The following is a 24,345-nucleotide window of genomic DNA, read 5'->3' on the forward strand; positions in this document are numbered from 1 at the left end:
AAAACGCATGTAAGCACCTTAATGAGATGGTATTCACTGATATATGAACACACGGAAAGCCGATCCCTCTTGCATGGGGTGATCCTGCGACCTCCCTCCAGTTGGAACACCAACGGAAGGGGAACGGAAGGGATGGGGCTGCCGGCAGCCCAAATTTGAGGAAGAAATGTGGATTTATGAGTGGCGCATGATGGACGATATATGGGTGTCCTGTGGTCAAAGATGACAGTAGTGATTTTGAGATTGGTCCGGGTGGCGCCACACGCGGCTCTCCCCGACTGTCCTCTGGAGATCCGCAGCATTTCATCTGCCGTGGCAGCTAATGCTAGTCGTTAGCTTAGATACCGCATCAGCTCCAGCCCCTACCCTACCCTGCCCTGGAGTAGAGGGAGGCGAGCATCACTTGCCTGAAGATGGTCCCCCACCCCAGAGGAAAGAAGGCTGATGATGGGCCAGGTGGCTTCATCAAGACCCAATCCTGCATTCCCTGACATTTCTCAACATGGATTCATGTGTGCTGTGATATTTATTTATTTGGACTTTGTATTCGCCACAAGGTTGTGCCTTCCCTTGACATTGGGCACTCACCCGAGTCTGTGCTTTTCAAATAGTGGGACGGCTCGTGGTGAACTGTGGGGGTGGACATTGAGGGGACATGAAAACATTTCTGTCCTCTGGTGGGGGGCATGACAGAAAATAATTGAGAACCACTGTGGCCTAGTGTGTCATGGTCAAATCATTGTTTGTATATTTGTGTGTATATTTCTTAGTTATTAGTTATTATTTCTTAATTATTACTTCACACTAAGAAGTTCCCTTGGGCCCATCCACTGCTTTCCCCATATGAATCTCAAAATACGTCCACTCCCCAAGACTTTTCAACCATCCACTTTAGCTTTGTGTTAATCGACTGATCAAATCCATTGTTCCAAAGATCTAGTGCCATTGGTTTGGGAAAAAAATCAATCACATCCACACTGAGCCATGCCCGTCGAAATATTCTGATATTATGTTGGCATGTCGGCTTGTCACTTGTGGTCACATGACGGGGCAGTGACATCGTTTTCAGAAAGTAGCTTCTTGGTTGTCTACACGGCAACGACAAGCCGGCATTTTCAGATTTTCCCACACTGGAAGTCGTTTGGAAAAAATACCGTTTCAGGGCACCCAGAATGCCAACGGCTAAAATGATAAAATACTTTGCCGTTTCGACCTGAAAACATTTCCGTGTGGACAGCCCCTTCCTGGGAAGTTTTTTTTTTTTTTTGGTGGTTTAAAAAAAAAAAAAAACTCCCGACCACGCTGTGCCGTATTAGTAAATAGTTGCATCCGGACGGGAACGGATCACTGGGTGAAAATGATGTAATACTCGTAAGTGTTCCTTAACACTTACGTGTGGTGCTGGAAACAGACACGCAGACGGAACCACGTGACACATCAAACTATAGAAGAAGAAAAAAGCGCATGCGCATAAATCCGTTGTCTTTGGCTTGTTTAGATTGTGACAACAAAGTGGAATTACTTTTGCAAGTCATTATAGAGTATAAGACAACAAAATATCGACTGAGGTGAGCCGTGCCAGTCGAAATAGATATGTCGAGATATGTCGACGTGTTGGCTTGTCACTTCTGGTCATGTGACAGAAGCGGTGACGTCATTGTTTTTAGAAAGTAGTGGCTTGGTTGTCTACACGGCAAAGACAAGCCGGCATTTTCATATTTTCCCACTCTGGAAGACATTTTGAAGAAACGCCGTTTCCGTGTGCATGAAAGGCTGAAACGATAAAATGCTTTGCCGTTTTGACCTGAAAATGTTTCGGTGTGGCTAGCTAGCCCCTTAATAATGTAAGTGAGAATAGACACTATTTACTCATTAATTACTCTTCTAAAAAAAGTGTAGTAAGCCATCGTAGACATAAATAAGGTAAGAGACTTACACGTCAGCATTGACAACGTACTTCCTGGTGGCTAATGCCTCATCAAAGTAAAGCGACTGACACCAAGAGACCAATGTAGAATACTATGGCTAAGGAGAGACTCACAATCCACTTCAATGGCTTTATTAACAAGCAGAGGACGCATGCAGTGAACATTCGCACAGGAGCTGCTGTCGGTCACTCTCTACACTGCTAACACTCAGCTAACAGTCAACTCTTGCTAGCTGACGTCACACCTGTCACTTCCCAGGCCCCAGGCGCACACAGCAATTCACAGATACTGTATTACACTTCATGTCACGTCTTTTGAATGCCTTATATGTGCATTTTCCTTCATTGAGCCATTTTTATGCTTGGAAATGCTTAATTTAGGCCGTGAGTATGTACAATTTGCTTGAATATGCATTTTTTAAAATTGACTAACAATAGACCATATTCAACCACAAAACAGTGATAGAGCAAAAAAACCACGGTAGAGTGAGGGCGCGTTGTTCGACCTGCAATGTTGCGATGGACGACTGTATTTCTAATATCTGGTCAGCCAGGGTTCCAGGCTTGAGGAGCCAACACCGAATGGGTGATGTATTCTGCTGCTTGGTGCCTCATTGGTTCCCATTTTGCTGCAGTGTTCAGTTTATTAATCTTCATTTTAGACCCTTTTCAAATACATACAATGTTTACAGGCACTAAAAATCGAAATGATTACATGAATTCGGTTGAAAGCAGAGAGTAATTAATACAGTAATTCAATACAGTATCCAGTGCATCTTCATTTGGTGCTGCTGCGATTGGTTGATGGCAGGTTTTGTGATCGACGCATCGTTGGACTGTTGACCACTTATTTGTTTTTGCTCGCAAGGTTGGGAGCAACAGGTTCCAGCGGGCTGAGGCCTATGGTCAATGTGGTGTAGCGTAAGTGAGCGCAGATAAATTATGTCCTTCCACTAAATTACTAATCCTCGCCTCCATGCCGGCAAATAAGCTCCATTACTTACAGGTATCATTAATCCCGTCCTGATGGTCTCGCGTTTTCTTCCATCACCCTCTGATACATCGAATTTTCAGTGGGTTCTACTGTATTGGGGGGGGGGGGGGGCAATAAAGAAACCCCCAACCATGACATGTCCACCCCCATGCTTCGCAATTGCCACGAGATTCTTTCCATCAAATGCTGTCTTTGTTTACTCCAAACATGTCCTCTGTTACTGTCCAATAAGTTCTGGTCTTTGCGTAGATGTTCTGTAACAAACTTCAGTCTGGGCTTGATGTGTATCTACAATTTTTTTGACAGTAAGGGTTTCGTTCTTGCACGCCTCCCATGAAAACCAGTCTTGTGTCATCTCTTTGTGATGGTAGATGTGTGTACTTGCACATCAACTGTGACAAGAGCTTCCTGCAGGCCCTAATAGTTGACCATTTCTTTAAGCATCTTGCAGTCCGCTTGTTCTCTGGACCTGGTAGGCTGGCCAGGCTTGGGCATGTTTGCAGTTGTTTTACTGGATTTCCACTTCTAAATGACTCTCCGTGCAGTGGAAGGGCTAATTTCATATTGTTTGGAGATCTTTTTGGAGAAAATGTAGTCAGAGTCAAGTCAAGAGTTAAACCATGTGTCCCAAATTTCAATCTGTATAGTCTTGCACTTGCGTATACTGTATACTTACTGTAGATACGAGAGGTGTAATGTTACGTGATCAGTCGGTACGGTCCAGAGTTGTACCGAATTCCCACACGGTATGCATTAATTGAGGGACAGGAAGTGTTTACAGCATCTAGGCCTGTCACGAAAATCGGTAAATCGTTTCATCGAACGACAAAAAAAACCAAAGTCGATCATTTTGGCATGTGCATGCATGCGTGTTTCATCTGCTCGTCTCTCTGTTCCATACAGGATGATGATAAGAGGGTTCACTCTGCATGTGTCTGTGCGCTTTGTTTCTATAGTGGAATGCACGGAAAGAGTGAGCCACCCCCTCATTCAGCCTCTTTGTTCCCCAGTACGTGGAGGCGGAGCTACTAGTGAGCGGATACACAGACAGAGTGCCACCAGTTAGCAAGCAAACGCCAATATGAAGGCACAAAAGGCATGGTTTCTAAGCCGAATGCCACAGCCCGCGTGGGTGTGCAGCAGAGCCTTCGTCCCGACAGTCAACGCTCACTGAGGCGTTTGATCGGCAAAGTAAATATAAAATGAAGCAGCACAAAATGGTGCGCTCTCACCGATGGTGTCGCTCGCTACATTGCAAAAGAAATGCAGCCTTTCATTACGGTTGAAAAGCCAACATTTGGGGAAATGTTAAAAATGTTTGACAGACAGTACAAATTGCCTGGGAGAACGTATACATGTACATGTCACAAACAGCAATTCCTGAACTGTATAACCCAGTGATGTTGAATACACTACATAACTGCGTGTGTGTGTGTGTGTGTGTGTGAGGTTTTTTATTTGAGTATTTTTTTTCAGAGACAGGGTATTATTGTAATTTTTATTTAAGTGCAATTTTTGCTATAAGATGCTGAGTCCATTTTATTTTCCTTGAGGGTTTTTTTTTTGTCTTTTTTTTGTTTGATTTATTTAAAAGCTCTTGACATTCCAATTACAATGTTAAATACTTTTGAGAAATTAAAGTTTATTGCTTTTGATACGATGTACTCTCATGATTTTGCCATATAATTAATGAAAAAAATGATCTAAAAAATGTCAATAATATCAAGAATTGACAATAATTTGTAGGACAAATATCGTCCAGCAAAATTTGTTATCGTGACAGGCCTAACAGCGGCACACGTCTACTCAGTCAACAAATAAAGTGCATCCGAGCCTTTGGGTAGCGGGGGTCGTGGCTGGGGATAGTGCCAAGATAGTGCCTCGGCGTGTTATACGTCATCAGAGATGATATACACCATTCCAGGATACAATCATAACCACAGGCTTAGTCAACACTTGGGTTAATCCGATACCAATACAAGGTCAGTATTGCTGATATTGTTACTGATACCGACACTTTTTACGAGGCCAACAAAAAATATTTTTATCCAAGGACTTATTCCCTGAGTTTGTAAACAGTATAATATAACACGCACGCACACACACACACAGAAATATAAAGTGGAACCTTGGTTAGCGTCATGAATATGTTCCAGAAGATTCGACTCGAAACGTACTCTAACCAAATCCATTTTTGTGTAAGCAAAGTGGGGAGCAAATTGAGCCCATCAACGCGAATGAGCCAGTGTGCCGAATTTAAAACAAAAGTGGCGGCAACATAAAAGGCAACAAACAAAGCCACCAGACCCAGTTCTACAGTCAACACTCACTGTGATGTTTGCTCGGCAAAGTAAAAACAAAACAGCATAAAATGGTGTGACTTCACAGACACTCATGGCAAAGGAAATGCTGCTCTTTAATACAGTAGAAAAGCAAGCATTTCAAGAAATGCTGCAAACGTTTGACAGACCGTACAAACTGCCTCTGAGAAAATGCATGTCACAAACCGCAATTCCACAACGTAACAGAGTGAAAGATGACATATTAAAGGAAATATTGCATCATAATGATATATTATTTATTGGTAAGTATTATCATAGCATTAGTGGTTTATTTGATCTCGAAAAACAATGACTATTATTATTTATCGTCAATTTGTGGGACAGTAAACATTTCAAAATGCATCTGCATTGTTTTGTGAGGCGGATATAAATAAAAAAGTTTTTGTCCAGTCATATTTTGTACATTGTATTCTCGTTCTCGTGGACCCTATCTCGTGCATCGTCTCGTGACAGCGCTGTAGTTTGACTTGCAGAAAACACTTTGGAATGCATATAAATAATGAATGAAAGAGATAATTGAACAATTGAGGCTATTTTTTACCTTCATTAAAAGACACGATATGACGGCGAGATCCTCATGGACACCACCTTGGTGTTCTTGAATTCAGTCGTGTTTCTCACCTTTATAAAAATGTTGCCACTTGCAACTTGGTCTTTGGCTCCATTTTGGCTTATTTTGCAGCCGTGATCCAAAGAAAAGCAGAGACTTGAGGCGTAACGGTGTTAGTTAGCCAAGAACAACAGAGTCGGTGGCTGGTGACATCATAGATGGGCGACGGAACTTCCGCTTCTTGTTTCCATGTATTCGCAAGCTAGTAGGCCACAAGCAAGGACGTTTTGTGATAAAAATACAAGGGGTGTCTTTGACTAATCGACTATTTGGGAGTAGAATCAGATGAAAATGTCAGGTGATCAAGATTGTAGCATTCTGACTACATGGGGGTGTCCACAGCTGCTGCTGAGCTTTTTTAAAGAATGTCTTTGTATTATAAATAGCCTTTTTGGTGCAAAATCAGACTAATTTGTGTTAAATAATTGAAAATGATGTGTGTTTAACAGAAGACCTATACTTTACTTGGTAATAAGTGACCGGTGTTTCTCACAGGACTGCAATCTATTTATGGCGGTGCGGTGGTGGGTGCCACAATTGACCATGGTACATTTGCATGTAATTCTAATTACATGCATCTCTAGGAGAGAGGAATCACGTTGTCTCTTCCAAAGGTCTCTTCACTCGATTTGTCACTAGTCGCTTTTTGGATAAAGAGTATCCAAGTATCCAGAGTGCTCTAATTACTCGCTAGCAACACTGATCCCTCCTCCTACATCTTATTCGCTACGAGACCAGCTGCGTATGTAGTGTGGTAAAGAAGCAGAGTTGTGCCACCTGCTGTACAGAGATGTAATGACAAGCTGCATTCACACACAGTCCCATTGTAATGTGTTCGTCATTGACTGCAATCAATCAGCGCCAAATCTAGTACACAAATAAATGTATGGTGACATTTGTACCAGCATATATTCCACATTTGTTGCACATATAATTCCATGGCCACATTAGTGCAGTGTAGACGGAGCTACAGTGGTGTGCTAAAGTGTTTGACCCCTCCCTGATGTCTTCTTTTTTTTTTTTGTTTGCATGTCTGTCACACTTAAATGTTTCAAATAAATTTAAATATTAGTCAGTGACAACACAACTGCAGTTTTTAAATGAAAGTTTTTATTATTAAGGGAGAAAAAATCCAAAGCTACATGTGAAAAATTGATTGACCACTAAACCTAATAACTGGTTGGGTCACCCTTAGCAGCAACAACTGCGTTTGCCATAACTTGCAATGAGTCTCTTACAGCGCTGTGGTGGAATTTAGCAGAATTGTTGTCATTCAGCCACATTGGAGGGTTTTCCAGCATGAAGCACCTTTGTCAGGTCATGCCACAGCATCTCAATAGGATTCAGGTCAGGACTTGGACTAGGCCACTCCAAAGTCTTCAGCCATTCAGAGGTGGACTTCATGGTGTGTTGTGGATCATTGTCCTGCTGCAGAACCCAAGTTGTTTTCAGCTTGGGGTCACCAACAGATGGTCGGACATTCTCCTTCAGCAGAATTCATGCTTCCATTCATCACAGCAAGTCTTCCAGGTCCCGAAGCAGCAAAACAGCCCCAGACCCTCACACTACCACCACCATATTTTACTGTTGCTATGATGAAATGTGGCATTACTTTTACACCAGATGTAATGGGACACACACTTTCCAAAAAATTCAACTTTTGTCTCGTCAGACCACAGAGTATATTCCCAAAGGTCTTGGTGATCATCAAGATGTTTTCTGACAAAATGGAGACGAGCCTTAATGTTCTTTTTGTTCAGCAGTGGTTTTGGTCTTGGAACTCTGCCATGCAGGCCGTTTTTGCCCAGTGTCTCTCTTATGGTGGAGTCATGAACACTGACTTTAACTGAGGCAAGTGAGGCCTGCAGTTCTATGGATGTTGTTGTGGGGTCTTTTGTGACCTCTCGGCTGGGGTCGTGGCTGCGGTTTTGGGGTCATTTTGGTTGGCCTGGGAATGTTCACTACTGTTCCATGTTTTGGCCATTTGTAGATAATGACTCTCACTGTGGTTGGCTGGAGTCCCAAAGCTTTAGAAATGGTTTTATAACCTTTTCCACACTGATAGATCTCAATTAATCTCAGTTATGTTTTAACAACACTTTTTCACACAGGGCCATGTAGCTTTGTAGCTTTGGATTTTTTTCTCCCTTAATAATGAAAAGTTTAATTTAAAAACTGCATTTTGTGTTTATTTGTGTTGTCATTGACAAATATTTACATTTGTTTGACGATCTGAAACATTTAAGTGTGACGAACATGCAAAAAATTAAAAAATCTGAAGGCGGCAACCACTTTTTCACACTTTTTCACACCACTGTATTTCACACCACTGTATATATATTTTTCTGGGTGGAAAGTACAGCCTTGAATTCATGTTGAGACATTCCGTAAATGCTGAAAACTAGAAATTCAAGTGTGTTAAATGACCTCAAGAGCGCACACATGGATGCATAAATTGCTGAGTGACGCATGCTGTGTTTTAATATCGCAGGGACACGTATTCTTGTTTGTTGTCCAGACATTGTTGTGTTACACAAGCGGAGTCCAAACGTTTTGTTTTTTTTTACAGTGGGGGCCACATAGTGAAAAATGAAAGGATGCAACTTTGCCACGTTGATATTTAGTAAAGCAACACATTAAGATATGTTAAGAAGTTATATATATTTCAAGAAGAAAGTGCATCTCAGCTTTGTGATATAGGTGAAAAAGCTTATTATTTGCATCAACTTTGCTCTTTGCTCTTTTTTTCCCCATTTTTGCTGGGTTTTTTCCCAAAATTTCCCAACATTTTTTTCTTAATTAATTACCATTGTTGATTTATTTAAAGAATGTTTGTAAAATTTTCTTCTTGTAATATTAGGACTTTATTCCCATAATATTTTGACTTCATTCCCATAATATAACTTTTTCCCAACCTAATTTTCCAAAAATGACAGCTTTATTTTGTTTTGTTTGTCTCTCATAATATTATGACTTAAATAACAACAACATATTTTTTTTTAGTATTTCAACTGTATGCAAATAAAATAACATTATTTTTCTTCATAATATTACAAGTTTATTCTTGTAATAGTGCAACTTTCTTCCTCGTTGAAATACAACTTTCTTCTCATAATATTTTGACTTCATCCTCTTTTTTCCATTTCTGCTGTTTTTTTTTTATTTTCCTAGTACTTCAACTTTCTTCTTGTAATTTTTTTTTCATTATTATATGTAATATATATCTTTTATATCTAAAATATATATATGGTATATCTTTTTTCTTTCATATTTCACTTCTGTAATATTTATTTTTACTACTAAAATGACAATGTTTTTCCCCATAATATTACAATGTTGTAATATTACAATGTTATTCTTGTAAAATTACTACTTTTTCTTGTTTGATGACAAATTTTTTGACTTTATTCTGTTTTTCATTTTTGCTTTTTTTTTTCTTGCTAGTTTACTTGTTAAATTATATTTTTAGAATGTGCCATTGGCCAATAAAAAAAAAACAGTCGCAGGCCGCAAATGGCCCTCGAGCCACACTTTGGACCCCCCTGTGTTCCACGTAAACATGTTCCACATAAACAGTCAGCCATGTCAAGTACGTTGTCACGTGATGCATGATTCAAACACAAATCGTAGTCCACCTCTCAGCTTGCATGACTTCACTTCATTTGGCTGGCTGCAAATCTGTCTTTCTGCGCTGGTAATTTGGGCAAGGGGGGGGATGTTTCATGTGGCCCCTCCACCTGTCTTAACTGGGACTCTATTTCTGGGTCTCCCACTGAACAAGTCTATGTCTCGCCTGGCAACAGTGTGTGTGTGTGTGTGTGTGTGTGTGTGTGAGTGTGTGAGTGACTGTGTGTATATATAGTTCCTTTAAGTTTGGTCTTAAACTGTAAAAGGCGTTAGATCATTTGGATATGTTAATGTTACTTCCTCTACCATTGTTTTATTGCACTACGTGACCATTTGATTGTCATTACTGATACGGAAGGTAAGGAGTTTCTATCATGATTCAAAGAGGAGACTGAAAGTCCATGTTGTTTTCCAAGTGTTGTCCACCACTGGTCCCATTTGGTAACTATGGTGCTTTTCTACTCATGAACCAAAACAATTTTAGAAAAACGGAGGACAGTTCAAACCAGAAGCACTTAAAAGAAAACTGCACGCATTTTTCCCATCATCCACAATCCTTATGTGAGACATGGGTTTTCTCCAGGTTTTCAGGCTGGCCCAAAAAGTATTCATTGTCGCAGGTATCGGCCAACACCCTGGACTGGTTGCTAGTCAAACCACCGAGACAAAAGTCATGCCGTTACTGAGTCAGAAATACCCCAAAGATCATTTGCCATGACTGGGGTAGCATTTCCTGTTGAATCTAAACTTGTATTAGATTGATTAGTCATGTATTAGTTGTGTTTCATTTTGCAGTAAGTCACTTGTGATATTCCCAGGGCACTGAATCGATTTTTTGAATACAATCAGTACGTTTACATGCGCTAAAAAAAGACAAATTATTGCATAAATTGGCGTAAAACTAGCTTTTAAACATGCATGTAAACAACTTAATTAGATTGTGTTTGGCTTTTTAAAAGTCAGATTAACATAGCTAGATTATGCAATTGGAAACTAGTTCTCTGTCTTGCATGTGTGTGCTACCGGAGCCGAGTCCGCATTCTGCACGTGTGCCAGTCTCCAGGATCTTACCTGGAAGTAATTGTGGCCAAGTGGGTCATAATTGTGTAGAAATTGCTAAATGTTCACTGTATGCACAATGCTAGTAGCTGGTCAAGCTAATATGTGTCTGTATGTTCGGTGGATGTGACTTAAACTACATTCTAAATTGTTCCCAGGTAGCTCATTAATGTGGAGAAAAACAGACAACTGTGTCTATCGGCAATTAAAGACAAAGTACAGTACATATTAAGGATGTCTCGATCCACATTTTTTGGCATCCGATCCGATTTTTTTTTTTATAGTCGCGCCGATCCAGTACCGATCCTTTTAAAAAAAAATAATGTTGTAATTATTTTTTTTAATAATTAGCTAATAAGCAAGTTGCAATTTGTGGAATTGCATATGGTTATGAAAACAGCTCTTCAAAGCATTAAAAATAATGCAACCTAATTTTTATTGCTGAATGTATGTTTTTATTCCACAGCATGACCAACAATATTGTTTGGCTTTTGTAACAAACCTCTGTGAGTCAGCTCCTTAATCCAGTAAAAGATTAAATTGAAAAAAATGGGCGTGCAAAATAATTTTAGGGTAGGACTATCATTTGACATGGTTATAGATCAATTTGTGGTGTGATTTAGAATACATGAGGTTTTTTTTTCCACAACTCTCTTCAGCACAATAGTCATTTATTGACAGTCCGTGGTATAAACAACCAGCGATTAGAGCAGCACTTCCTGTGCGAGCAGTGGCGGAGCCAGAAATTTTTCATTGGGGTGGCCAAGACGAGACCATTACTCGCCCTTGCGTGCAAGCTCCCACACAGCAGTCCGGGCACAGTGAGGGGGACCTACCGCTGTAGCTATGGAGCTGAATATCCGATGTTCAACGTGAAAAAAAATCACCACGGTACATCATGAACATGTCTGCATGGTGGTGTTGGTTTTCTTCTTCTTGCGGGTGGCGTGAGTCTCCCTGGCTGCATTACTGCACCTACCGTGTTGGAGTGTGCCCCAGAGTTACCAACGTGATACGACAACCGGATCGGCCCAATCTGGTGGCACAAGCCGATATTATCCGTTCTTCAAAATGCAGTGGATCGGCAGTCGATCCCGATTCTGAAGATTGGATCAGGACATTCCTAGTACATATGAATGGAGGAAGGTGAACGGTCGTAGTTGGTGATGTAAAAAAGTAGCCATCACTTTCTGCAAACAAGCCCAAAACAACAAGAAACTTGGGAATTTGCAAGCATCTTTCCAAAAAAACAAGCTCAAAGCCGCTTCTAATAGGTGAATCTGGCAACACTTTTGCCGAGAGGCTTTGTTTATATGTGATGTAACAGATCCACCGGAGAAACCAAACTTTTACTCACACTGAAAGGAACAATTTTGGGAGGCACACAGCGTATGGCCATTAAACAGTGGCTATAATGCTAATAAACAGGGACGTCACACTGAGGTGTGAAAAACTGAGAAACCAAATGATTTCAGTAATCTAATTAATTTAGTGCATGGAAACGTGACCTGGATGAATGAGAATATTCTCAGGCACTTGTGATATTGGTTTCATGTGTTTGTCTGTCTGTCCGTTCATCTACCACTACTAAACTACCACTTTTGCATTTTTCTTTGTCTTTGTTCGTAAGCAACTTCCACACCAATGCCACGTGGTTGGATCTCACTTACGCCTGTAAAGTCTGAACACATGCACCGACCAAAGCACTGAAAACAGAGTCGACGGACAACAAAGCGAGTACAGGAGAAATCTTCTCCTGGTTTTGGTTAGAAGAAGGGTTTTTACAGACTTGCTTGAGCAACCTCTTAGTAGAGTGTTACATCAGTCCAGCCTGGAGGTTACAAAGGCATGGACTAGTTTATCAACATCAGCAAGCTGCAGCATTTTGATTCTCTTTTATATTGGCAAGTCACCTTCTATGTGGGTAGTTAGCACCTAAAAGTACCTTCAGCTGTGGCTGGACGTTAAGCTACACTAGTCAAACAACACAGGCCATCTATACAGGAGGGGCCAGAGAACTTCAGAGACTGCGGCCGTTTAGGAAAGTCCTGCAGATGTTTTACTTGTGTGTTGTTGCCAGTGTGCTCTTCTACACTGTAGTCCGCAGAGGAGGCAGCACCCCCCAGAAGTACTCCTTCAGGCTAATAAGGAAGTCTAGTTCTGTGATTGGCATGAAGCTGCACTCCCTGGTGATGGTTGCAGAGAGATCATTGACGATGCCAACCACCCTCTACACGCTGTCATCAGTGCACAGAGTTGGCTCCTCCCTGGTAGCAACACCAACAGAATTAAAAACTCCTTTGTTCCCCGTACCATCAAACTCCTCACTCGGAGGAAGGAGAACGACAGGAGATGGAGGAAAGATGGACACTAATCGTCACTAACAACACTAACTTCAGTTAGTGTCATTAATCCGTTCCAGAAAGTCCGACTCAAACTGAAACATATTCTAACCAAATCAATTTTTTCATCCATCCATTCATCCGTCTTCTTCCACTTATCTGAGGTCGAGTCGGGGGGGGCAGCAGTCTAAGCAGAGAATCCCAGACTTCCCTCTCCCTGTCTACATTGTCCAGCTCCTCCCGGCAGATCCTGAGGTGTTTCCAGGCCAGTTGACTGACATTGTCTCACCAACGTGTCCTGGGTCTTCCCCAAGGCCTCCTACCTGTTGGACATGCCCTGAACATCTCCCCAGGGAGGTGTCCGGGAGGCATCACGACCAGATTCCCAAGCCACCTCATCTGGCTTCTCTCAATAAAGAGGAGCAGCGCTTCCACTCTTGTTTCTCCCGGAAGACAGTGCTTCTCCCCCCATTGCTAAGGGAGTGTCCAGCCACCTTACAGAGGAAACTCATTTTGGTTGTTTGTATCCGCGATCTTGTCCTTTCGGTCACGACCCAAAGCTCATGACTGTAGGTGAGGGTAGGAACGTAGATCAACAGGTAAATTGAGAGCTTTGTCTTTTGGTTCGGCTCCTTCTTCATCCACAACGGACCGATGCAGAGTCCGCATCATTGCAGGCGCCGCACCAATCCTCCTGTTCATCTCACGTTCCATCCTTCCCTCTCTCGTGAGCAAGACCCTGAAGTACTTAAACTCCTCCACTTGGGGCAGGATCTCATCCCTTACCCAGAGATGGCACTCCACCCTTTTCCGGACTCAGACTTTGAAGTGCTGATTCTCATCCCAGCCGCTTCACACTCAGCTGTGAACCGATCCAGTGAGAGTTGAAAATCATGGCCCTATGAAGCTAGCATGACCACATCATCTGCAAAAAGCAGAGACCCAATCTTGCAGCCACCAAACCGGATCCCCTCAACGCCGTGGCTGCGCCTAGAAATTTTGTTTATAAAAGTAATGAACAGAATTGGTGACAAAGGGCAGCCGTGGTGGAGCGCAACCCTCACTGGAACCAAGTACAACTTATTATAATCAATTTTTCCCTTAAGAAATAATGTAAATTCAATTCATCCATTCCGGACACCCAAAAATGTTAACACCAAACCATTTTTTATAGTTTGACAATAATAATTTTACATGCAGCATTTGAAAATGCATATAAATACATACAGTATAAATGATGGATGAAAGGGATAAATGGACATTTACGAGCAGAGATGGACACCACCTTTGTGTTTTGCTGTGAGTTATTTCTTCTACTTTGAGTTATCTTGCAACCGTGATCAATAGGCAAAGCAGAGACTTGTGGCATACCTGCGTTAGTTAGTCAGCAGAAAACTACAGTCAACCGCTGACGGCGGCATAGACAGGCGACAGAGCTGGGGCGGGACAATGACTTCCGCTTCCATTTTCCATGCTAACACAAACAGGCTGCTAACAAGAATGTTTTGTGATAAAAATACATTCTGAACAGAGTTGGACTCAGGCAGTCTATTAACACGAAAAGACGTGTGCCATATTGTATGCTAACCAGAAAATGTACATGAACCGAGGCAGACCTTTTGCATACCTTTTTTACGGTAAAAATAGGCCAACCACTGTATATGCATATACATGTAGACACGTACATTTTTCAATTGTATTCTCAGCTGTTTTTTACATTCATACATTCTTTTTAGTCTTCTTTTTATTTATATCTGTTTTCTGTGTGTGCTGCGCTGCTTTTGCCATTATTATGTCCGCATTACGGCTGAGAACTTAACTTTGGCTCCAGTTCTTGCGGTCCACATTTTGAGAAAAGTGTGAATTTTGTGATGTGGACAATGGTTAGTTCCAATGTCTTGAATGAGGTGAATGTTTTTGTGTTGGAATGCTTTGAATTGCTTGAGAAATGTGGAACTTGTGTTAAGTGTTGTACAAATTGAATTCTTTTCTGTTTATATGTGTATTTATATGTGTATTTGATATTTTGGTATGTGTGTGTGTGTGTGTGTGTGTGTGTGTACTGTATATATATGTGTGTATGTGTATATACAGTATATACACATATATTTATTTATTTCTTCTTTACTCTCCCCAGTGTGGGTGCAGCGTGTACAGAAATGTACAATGTGTGTTTATTTTGTGTGGTTAGAAATAAAGAAACAATCAGTCAATCAATTGTCTGTTCATAGAAATATCAATATTTAGCCGTAGTTGCAGCACAGATACATAGAAATTTCTCACATGGTACACATTAAAAGTGAGGGAAGTGTTTATGGCGTCTGCTCTGTAAACAAATCCGGCGCAGTCCAGTCTTTGGCTAGCAGGAGTCATGGTTAGCTTTAGTGTCACGGAGAATCCAGAGCTTCTGTGGTTAAAGTCTCCTGTTTGGGAGCACTTGGCTTTCCCGGTGAAATACGTAAACGGACACAGACAGGTGGATAACACCATCTACTATTCATTAGGGGCTACATTTCAACAAATAAGAAACTTTCCTACACAGAAAACAATCATTCACAATCTCTTACCATCCTGCTAGCAGTTTGCAGGTTTTTATGTTGCATTTTAAAAATGATGTTGTGTGTTTACACAAACGTTAAGCAGTTGTATGTCACTTATTGTACCCAACTGCAACCTTAAAACCAAGCGCTGGCACGGTACCCACTGATCATGGCGACACATTACTGTATCTTAGGGGCTATCCACAGGTCAAAACCGCATAGTGTTTTATGGTTCCAGCCTTTCATCCACACAGAAACGTCTGGGAGACCTCATTGGTATCTTTTGAAAACGGCTTCCAGAGTGATTTGTCATTTCTGCATAGACAAGCAATACGCTGCTTTATGACGATGATGACTTCACCGACCCGTGATGACAAGCCATCATAATATCTGAATATTTCGACGGACATGACTCACCCCGGTCGACATTCTCCTGATACTTTCTTGTCTTATTCTCCAAAATGACTCATAGGAGTAATTCCACATTGTCCTAAGTCTAGACCAGCCTTGGAAAGTGGAAGACAACGGACTTGTGCACATGCGTTCCTTTTGTGTAGTACGTCCTTTTTACCCAGTGATCCTTTCCCGTCTGGATGCAACTATTTACTAATCCGACACAGTGTGGACTCAATTTTTTTTCAACTTGCAGAAGAAAAATCACAGGAACGTTTCAGTGTGCCCGGGCCTAAAACTCACTGAACAAGCATCTTCATGTATGTTATCCAGCAGTAAGGACATTCAGTGGAACCTCGGTTAGTGTAAAAATAAACTCCCAGGAACGTTTCCGTGTGGACGGGGACGTAGGTCATTGGAGGGTACCCAGCGGGATCCATTGTCACTGTCTACATGAAGAAGAAGCCAATGTTTGTGATGTTATGTTGATGTAATTTAAGGATGTCACGATTACCGGCATTAGTGATTAACCGCGGTAAAGTTCCTGACAGTTAGTATTACCGTTTTAAATAAAAAATGATGGTAAAAGCGGGATTGATAACCGCACTTGGATAACTCACAGACCAGTGACACTGCTCATTTCTGCTCACGTAGCAGCCTGTCAGCTACGTTGTGTGTGTGTGTCTCTCAAAGCACCACCTCTGATGTAAGCATAAGCTCCTGCTCTCAAAAATGGCGCCCGCGGCCCACAATGCACTGCGCGGTCACATGCCCTTTTGAGCGCTATAAGCGGCAAGCCCTCAGAAGAGTGAGTTTTCAATGTTGGGCTTGGGTGTATTGTGTGTGTTGTTTCTTTGTCTTTTGATTTTAATAAAACTTTGTTCAACTTCAATGTGTGTATCAGTACTTTTTAAGCATTTTGAGCGCATTCAACAATACCCTGATAGTAATGATCATTTTTCATAACGTTACATTCCCAATGTACTGTATTTAGATATTTGTAGAAAAGCCGTATATGTTTCATGTAGATATGACCTAAGGCCAGTAGAAATGCCGTGTTAATTACTTTTGTTTGGATATGGTCTCAGATAAATCATTTGTATTTTACGTGTATATTTTTTATTGCCTTGCATTGTTGTTATTTATCTATTATTTGTATTTTTTATGCTACACGTTGCAGTAAACTTTAAAGTCCTGCCAAGCAAGCCTGTTCTGTCCATTCATGACTGACAATATGCCCATGCGCATACAGGTACAAGTAATCCTTTTGTAATACCAAGATAATTGTTTTAAACGTTGTGGGGGATTGTCAACACATTACAATACATTGTCAATACACTGTTCCCGCGGTTCACCTTTTGCTGCGTTTTTTGTGCTTTTTTTTTTTTTTACAGCGTATGAATGCACCTTGTGTTCTGCTTTCTGATTGGCTAAGGGAGAACTTAGACTGAGACAGACTTTATTGATCCACAAGGGAAATTGCTTGGTTACAGTAGCTCAATTGCAGAAGAAAAAGATAACCACTTAAATAAATTGCAATGGAATATGAATAAAATATAATAACATAAAAAGATTAGAAGAGCAACAAGATTTGCATATTTACAAATAGTGTGTAGAAATATGGTAAATATGAGTAAATCTACACTTTATATAAGGGAGTGCAGACAGTACAGCGGAATAATGTTGTGAAGTACCTTTTACAGGCAGGTGAGGTATTGTAGAGCTGGATGGCTTGTGGAATAAATGAAGTCCTGTAGCGTTTACTGTGGGAACGTAACTGGAGGAGTCTGTTGGAGGATGAGCTTAGCTGCCCCTCTGTTGTCCGATGGAGCGGGTGGGTGGGGTTGTCCATAATGGAGAGCAGTTTGTCCAGTGTCCTCCTGTCTCTCACTGTTACAAACGCCTCCAACTGAGTGCCGATAACTTGTTCGGCTTTCCGGATCAAAGGCCCGCCCATTGTGTTCTGCGTCCTTGTTGGCTAAGGGAGAACCCACCCATTGTCTTCTGTGTCCTGATTGGCTGCAAAACATTGTCAATCAATCTCCTTTGTGCCATTTTTCCTGTTGTCTGATTGCTAGCAAATAGCTCGCAGACACTGTGAACTCTGTCAACTCACCCAAAAGGCAGAGGATGATGCACACAAAAAGTTGGGACTTGTGGACATGCTGAAGGAACGCAGACGTTACGCAGCTGTAGGGCGCCATTAGAGAATAAATGAATCTTCAGTTGGAGGAGGAGGAGGAGGAGGACAAGGATACAGCAACAATATGTTTTAACAAGGATACAAAAACGCTTCACCGGAGCGGCGCCAGGAAGAGTCAGGCACAGTCCGAGGAGTGAAATACGCTTGAGTCAGTTAATAATTTCTTGTGTCCAACCTTGTAGGTTGGGCATTAAAATTCAAACAAAGGTTTGAACTTATAGTGTTTAAACAAGAGCGAAATGTCAGAAAATGTTGTCTGAGAAAAGTGTATAAAGTGTATGGTGACTTAAAACATATGTAATCATTGTAAAAAAAAAAATAAAGTTGGCTACTTGGCGGATCTCACTTACTGCGGCCTATTTTGGGAACCTACCCCCCACCCACCAGAAACGAGGGAACACTGTTTCACCACAAGGTAACATTCATTCATGGTTAAGGGAACAAAACGTTTAGAGAATGTAAATAAAACTTGCCAAACCAACAGATAATCAAAACTAAACCAAAAAACAACCTTTCCGTTTAAAAAAAAAGGTAATGTTCTCAGAAGGTTCTGGCAACCAAAAACGGTTTTAGAGAGCTAACTATAGAAAGATGCAAAATGTTTCTGTTATATTCTGCTCATTTGTTTGAATATGTTAAATCATTCATATATATCATTCATGAGTATATCTCCTCCGAAACCATCATTGTAATAAAAGAGTGACTTGTGTTGTTCACTAATTGAGAGAACCGCAAAGACCGCTGCTATTCATGCATCACAAGCACAAACCCCCCGAGGATTTGAACTCGTCATATATTTTATTCCTCTATGCCTGTGTCATACATCCACTTTTGTTTTTGTCTCTCTGGCACCGCCAAGTGCTGAGAAAGAGGAGGATATATGCGAGGGTAAAGCGCTCCTCCATTGCTCTCTGAAAGCGCCCTGCAGTAGCAGCATGGTAATTTCGCTCCTCTATCTTTCCTCTGCATCGTGTTTACCTAGCAACAAGCATCACCCGCTGCTGGCCATCCCATTGGTCATTTGAAAACGCACCGGGGACCAATGGCAGCGCTGTTGCCATGGCACAGCGTATAGTTGCCGGGTGGAAATTTGCTGCAAGGCACGTGAGCGTCAGAGTCTGCTTGTCTCCTCACAGTACTGTTGTAATCTCTTGCTGTCTGATGGTTAGTACAGCTGAGCGTCATTTAGTACAAGACACTATCCCAGGGAAGGAAAGCAGGATTTTTTTTTACTTGTAAATGTGGTCATGTAAACTATTATTGCACAGCTCAGCTGATCACAGGAAGAAACCTTTACCCCATTTGTGTCATCACTATGAGACATGCTTCAACTGACTTTTCATTTTTGGAATTGCGTTTTGATGCCAAATTACAACAACAAGATCCCTTCCATCTCCTTCCTGTGTCATTCATGGCATACATTGCTCATTGAATACGGTGTACAGTGTATGAAATCACCGTTAAGCTGCCACCACTCAGCTGAATATGCACATATGAATATATGAATAGGCCAACAAAGGCTAAGATAAAGCTGGCAACGCCACACGGCAAGCAACACTCGGAGTGGGTGATACTGCAAATTTTGGTATCGACCCGAGTTTTCCTTTCATTTCTTGATTGTGATTATAATCTGAATAAAACACAGCATAAAGAATTTAGACAAATATTTTTATCAACAAGCTTATTTGTGAGCAATATGTAAAACAGTATCTCCTTTTATACATACATTGGTTTGAGCATTATACAGTCACTAGAGCAAAATGATAAAAGACTATTATTGGCTCTTTGTGCCATCCTGTGTCCAACAATGTATTCCCTGAGTTTGTAAACTATATATAATTATAACAATATGGACAATAAAACAAAAAACACTCAATGAAAATAAACATAGAAGAGAACTAAAAAAAAACTCGCTCTCATCATGCTTGTATCATTCCGATACACTGGGTATTGATAGTACTGTGTGTAAAATAGTAATTACAGCGCTTGTAATTTATGCATAGCAAAAATCAAATACTGTACATAAATCCATGTATTATACCGTGTGTCGCAGTTTGTTTGTGTTTTCAATGTTGAGGCATGAGTTTACAATATGAATATTTTTTCCCATGAAAGAACCTCCCTCAGTTCATTGTAACAAAATGTATTTGAATTGTGACATGAGAGTAACGTAACCATGTTAATTATAACTGTTGTCTAACTATGGAAGTGTGTGTGACCAGTCTGACTAGTCTTATCCTATCACTGGTAGATTCTGGTATTTCATAAGCACGCTTATCTGCTTGTGATTGCCACTGTCGCTTCAGCTGATGCTTTGCACTATCGCCATCCATTTGGTGTTGCTTCCTGCTTGTTGACGAGTCTTTATGAGGAGGATCCCTTTAAATGTGATCTGTGTAATTATAGCACGTTATTAGGCCATGCCGTCTTTATTTAGCCGTGGCTGGTCAGCTGTTTGTCAGTGCAAGGGTTGGAAGGTCTCGGGGCCTTGCAGGTTGAGCTGCTTCCAGAAGGAACTGGAGCTAAAAGTCATTTGATAAATGGTTTTTCAGTTGACACTGTCGGAATAGTTTAGTCATTTGGGTGACGTGTGCATTCTATTTATTATTATTACAGTACCATCAAATGATCATTTGAATGACATGGGTAAAGATAAAACAGGCCATCCAGGTGGCTAATTAGCAACTAACGGTAACTCCATGTATATATTTGAGGGTGAATTTCCCCCTGAAGCTGTCAGCTGGTTTCTGACTGTGTGCTGTTCCCAGGCAGCATTGTGCCTGATTTAGCCGGAATGCTCGGATAGCAACAGGAACAACTTTTAGCTTTGGCTGGTTTGTGAGGAGGGGAAGTCACATCGCAGTCGAAGCCCTTTGGCCCGCTCTTCTCCGTGCTCCCCAACTGTGTCCCCACCCCCAAACCCTCTTTCCATTTCTACCTGACATCCTCCAACTATTTCCGCGTCACTCCTGCATCGAGCCGTTTGAAGAGACACTGGGAAACTGAGCCAAGGGCTCCTCCCACAGGCTGACTCGCCGTCCAATCAGAGTCGGGGACTACACTTTAGCCAGCCAATGAGGTTGCAGCTGCCAGGGCATTCGGGTAGCAACAGCGCCTGTACAAGGGTGCGTGCTGTGTGAGGGAGGGAGAGGCTGCTCTCAGCACAGAGAAGTAGAAACATTTGACAAGACTGGAATGAAAAAAAAAAAAAACAAGAAAATGATCCCGAGGGGCCAAACGTTTATTTTTATTCATTCACAAAAGGTTTCATTAATGTGACGGTGCATTATAAAGTTGAAAAAAACTAGTGACATTGTTTCGTTTTATGCTGAGCTCCATTTTAAATAACATAATGCATTTTAATAAGTAGCAATATGAGTAGACTTATGGCAAGTGGGGGTTATTCTTGATAATTGTGACATGTGTGAATATAAAGTTCCAGTAAATATACCCCGTTGTTACTATAAATGGACAGGACGGGAGAGGTCTATTTGGAAGAGACTACTTGTGACAAAGAGGGGCGGTTTTTGTCCCACTCACCCAAGTGCAGTTTGAATGCAGCCCGCTTGGAGCTCGCTGTAATAAACCTCGCAGAATACTCAAAGTCAGTTGCGTCAAACGGTGTAACGGATAAAAGCAGCGATTTATGACGTTGTGAAAGGGAGGCTACTGCGACTACCCCCCGACCCCCGCCGCCGCCATGACTATGGTACAGCCCCAATCGCAGGGCGGGGAGCAATGTGGGAGAAGAGCACAGATTCCGTATAACGGAGAAACACTGAACGGGAAACGGGCGACAAACATGACGCCAAACTGCCCTTTCCACCTTGAAAGTACACCAACAACCTTCCTTCATAGCGAGAAGGGCACGCCGACGTGCCAAGGAGGACATTAAGTGAAGGAGACGAGAGCCGAAGCGGAGGAAAGAGGAGGCTCGCCAAGGAGCCATTCTGGGCATCTTGACAACAAACTCAGGAACTTGACTGCATTTGGTGGACTTGAAGGCGAGTTTGGGATTCTTGGAGACGTCGCGTTTGCTTGTGATATTACCTCAAGAGGCTTGCATCTTCGTGGAGTTATTGCCCTGGCGACAAATTGGAAACAACGCAGGACATGTAACCCAAATACTGTCATCCTCCTCTGTGGATCACACCTCGTCCGTTCCAGTGTGGATATTCTCTGTATGGAACTTTTCTTGGAACTCTGCTTATCTTGTTGTTTATCGTGCAAGCAGACCTTATTGTTGGGGGGTTTCTTTATTCTCTGGTGGTATTGAGAGGCTTATTTTGACTGAGGTTAGCCACGTCCCTGTGTGGCCAGGTGCACAAAAGACTGCTGGTGTGACATTGCTAATCTTTTGAGATATAGCCTCTGTCTCCACACTAGTCCTACACTGACCGGTGCCCAGGCCCCCAGGAAGCATCTGGACCTATTTTTAACAGGAGGGATGGGGTAAAAGCAGAAAGCTAGAAATTCAACTCCCCTCCTTGTCGTCCACCCCTTCCATCCGCCCACCTAGCAGCATGCCGGGTGGGCTTTGTTCCAGTGACTTGCAACTAGTTCTACAAGACGACTGAGAGGAAGTCAAAAAGTCGGACTCGTTAGTGTGAGCAGCTTGTCCTGGATGTTGTTGCTGAAGGCTGCACTGGACTAAACAAACCATTGTTGAGTACACGTAAAGTATGGGGTTAACGCTACCCTGGACAAAGTTCACGCGCCATTGAGATCCTTGACAGTGAGTTAGACGGACCTGCTTTCGTCTACTGAAAATAAAGGTCACCAGCAATCTGGAGCACTTCAAACCTCCATCTCAAAGAAACGATGAACCAAAAATTCTATTCACCTCCTTTCCCCCACCACAATGGAACAGAATCTAAATAGAATGAGAGCTCTATATCTATAGTGTAACTCCTAACGTTCTTTATATTTTTACTGAAGATATACAAGCTGCCTGTACACCAGTTGGTTGCCTTAGAAACAACACTAACAAGGAAAACAAGCTAGAGAAGACGGTGCCTTTTGATTGGATCGCTCGTTTCCCACCTTTTTCCAGACTGACCGAGTCACTCGGGGAAACTGTCGGAGCAAACTCTGGGATCGAACACACACCTCATGAAGGTTACCTAAGCCCCCCCGCCCACTCCAACCACACAACCGCAGAGGTTGCCCCGCCTGCGAAATTATTTGATTGATTTGGGTTTCCCTTCTGGGTTGACCGTTTTGCCAAGCGTTTCCATGGTGATCACATCATCATCTGTGGAGGACAAGACTGTGCCCCCTTGCAGGATGGTCCAATCACAACCCTGGATCACCTCTGCCCTGCATCGCGACAATAAAAGTCAGTCCTCACACATACACACACTTTTCGTGAACACCAACAAAGCGATACATATGTTTCTGCTCGCCGGTGTGCATGCAGATAAGGGTTGGTATGCTTAGTTTAATTGTAGTGACTTAAATGTATTGCACAGATTGTGTGTGTGTGCGTGTGCAACATGTTGCAGCGCCGCTGTGTGTCAGCCTGTCTCAGCACACGTGCGTGGCTTTCCGAAGCCAAAGGGGTTTATGTTGCCGGTATTTGCAACACGAAACAAAAGGTTTGAGTTACTTCCTGTGCCAAACACGGGATGTGGGAGCATCCTGTAAAAACGCTCACTAGTGGTCAAAGACTTGTGCGCTGGTGTGTTCTTGTTAGAACATGAACAAAATCTTCATTTCATGTTGCACGTTCACAATTCACTAACAGCGTTGTTTCCCACAGGGCTGCGATCTATCATAATAATAATTTGCATAATTTGTAGGGTCCTATGAAATCCGTTTTATTTCCTCCCCCCCCCCCCAAAATTCATTTTTTTCCGTTTTTTAAAAATGTTTTACACTTCTTTGACCAGCATAGAGTGTGTACTTTTGTGGTAGTAAATGAAATGTCTGTTAAGTAAACGCAAAAATCCTTTCATTTATTGTTACAGTACATCATTGGCCAATTTTGCCCAGCATTTCAGAAACGGTTGAAGCTTGGCCAACTTTTCTGATGGGATGTCGGCCTCTGCATAAACAAAATCCCCGACAAACTGCTCTTATTTTGAAGGTCGGAAATGTGTTGAGAATGTCTCTTGACAGTTAAGACGAGCTGGGAGCAAGAATAAACGTGCCTCGCTTCCTTATTTAACTCAGAACTTGCACGACATCAGCGGGTATCGTAAGACGCTCGATTGCATTAACAAGCAGTAAAACACACACTCATGCGTCCTGAGTCGCACAGGCACGTTCTCCACTCGCATTCTCTGGTAAACTAAGCTAACCCTGCT

General features: G+C 42.0%; 1 protein-coding gene across 3 annotated transcripts in view; it reads left to right on the forward strand.

Annotated features, from left to right (window-relative positions):
• dyrk1b (dual-specificity tyrosine-(Y)-phosphorylation regulated kinase 1B) overlaps positions 1-24,345 on the forward strand; it is a 53,834-nt gene that overhangs the window by 1,215 nt on the left and 28,274 nt on the right. Inside the window, exon 1 of one of the 3 annotated variants that reach the window (XM_054780753.1) lies at positions 21,380-23,375. The exons of the other annotated variants lie outside the window; for them this stretch is intronic. Within the exon in view, the coding sequence (XP_054636728.1) occupies positions 23,273-23,375 (103 nt within the window). The 5' untranslated portion in view covers positions 21,380-23,272. Of the gene's footprint in view, positions 1-21,379; positions 23,376-24,345 lie in introns of those variants that run through there. 3 annotated transcript variants of the gene reach the window in all.

Source organism: Dunckerocampus dactyliophorus, chromosome 7, assembly GCF_027744805.1.
Source record: "Dunckerocampus dactyliophorus isolate RoL2022-P2 chromosome 7, RoL_Ddac_1.1, whole genome shotgun sequence".
Lineage (NCBI taxonomy): Eukaryota > Metazoa > Chordata > Actinopteri > Syngnathiformes > Syngnathidae > Dunckerocampus > Dunckerocampus dactyliophorus.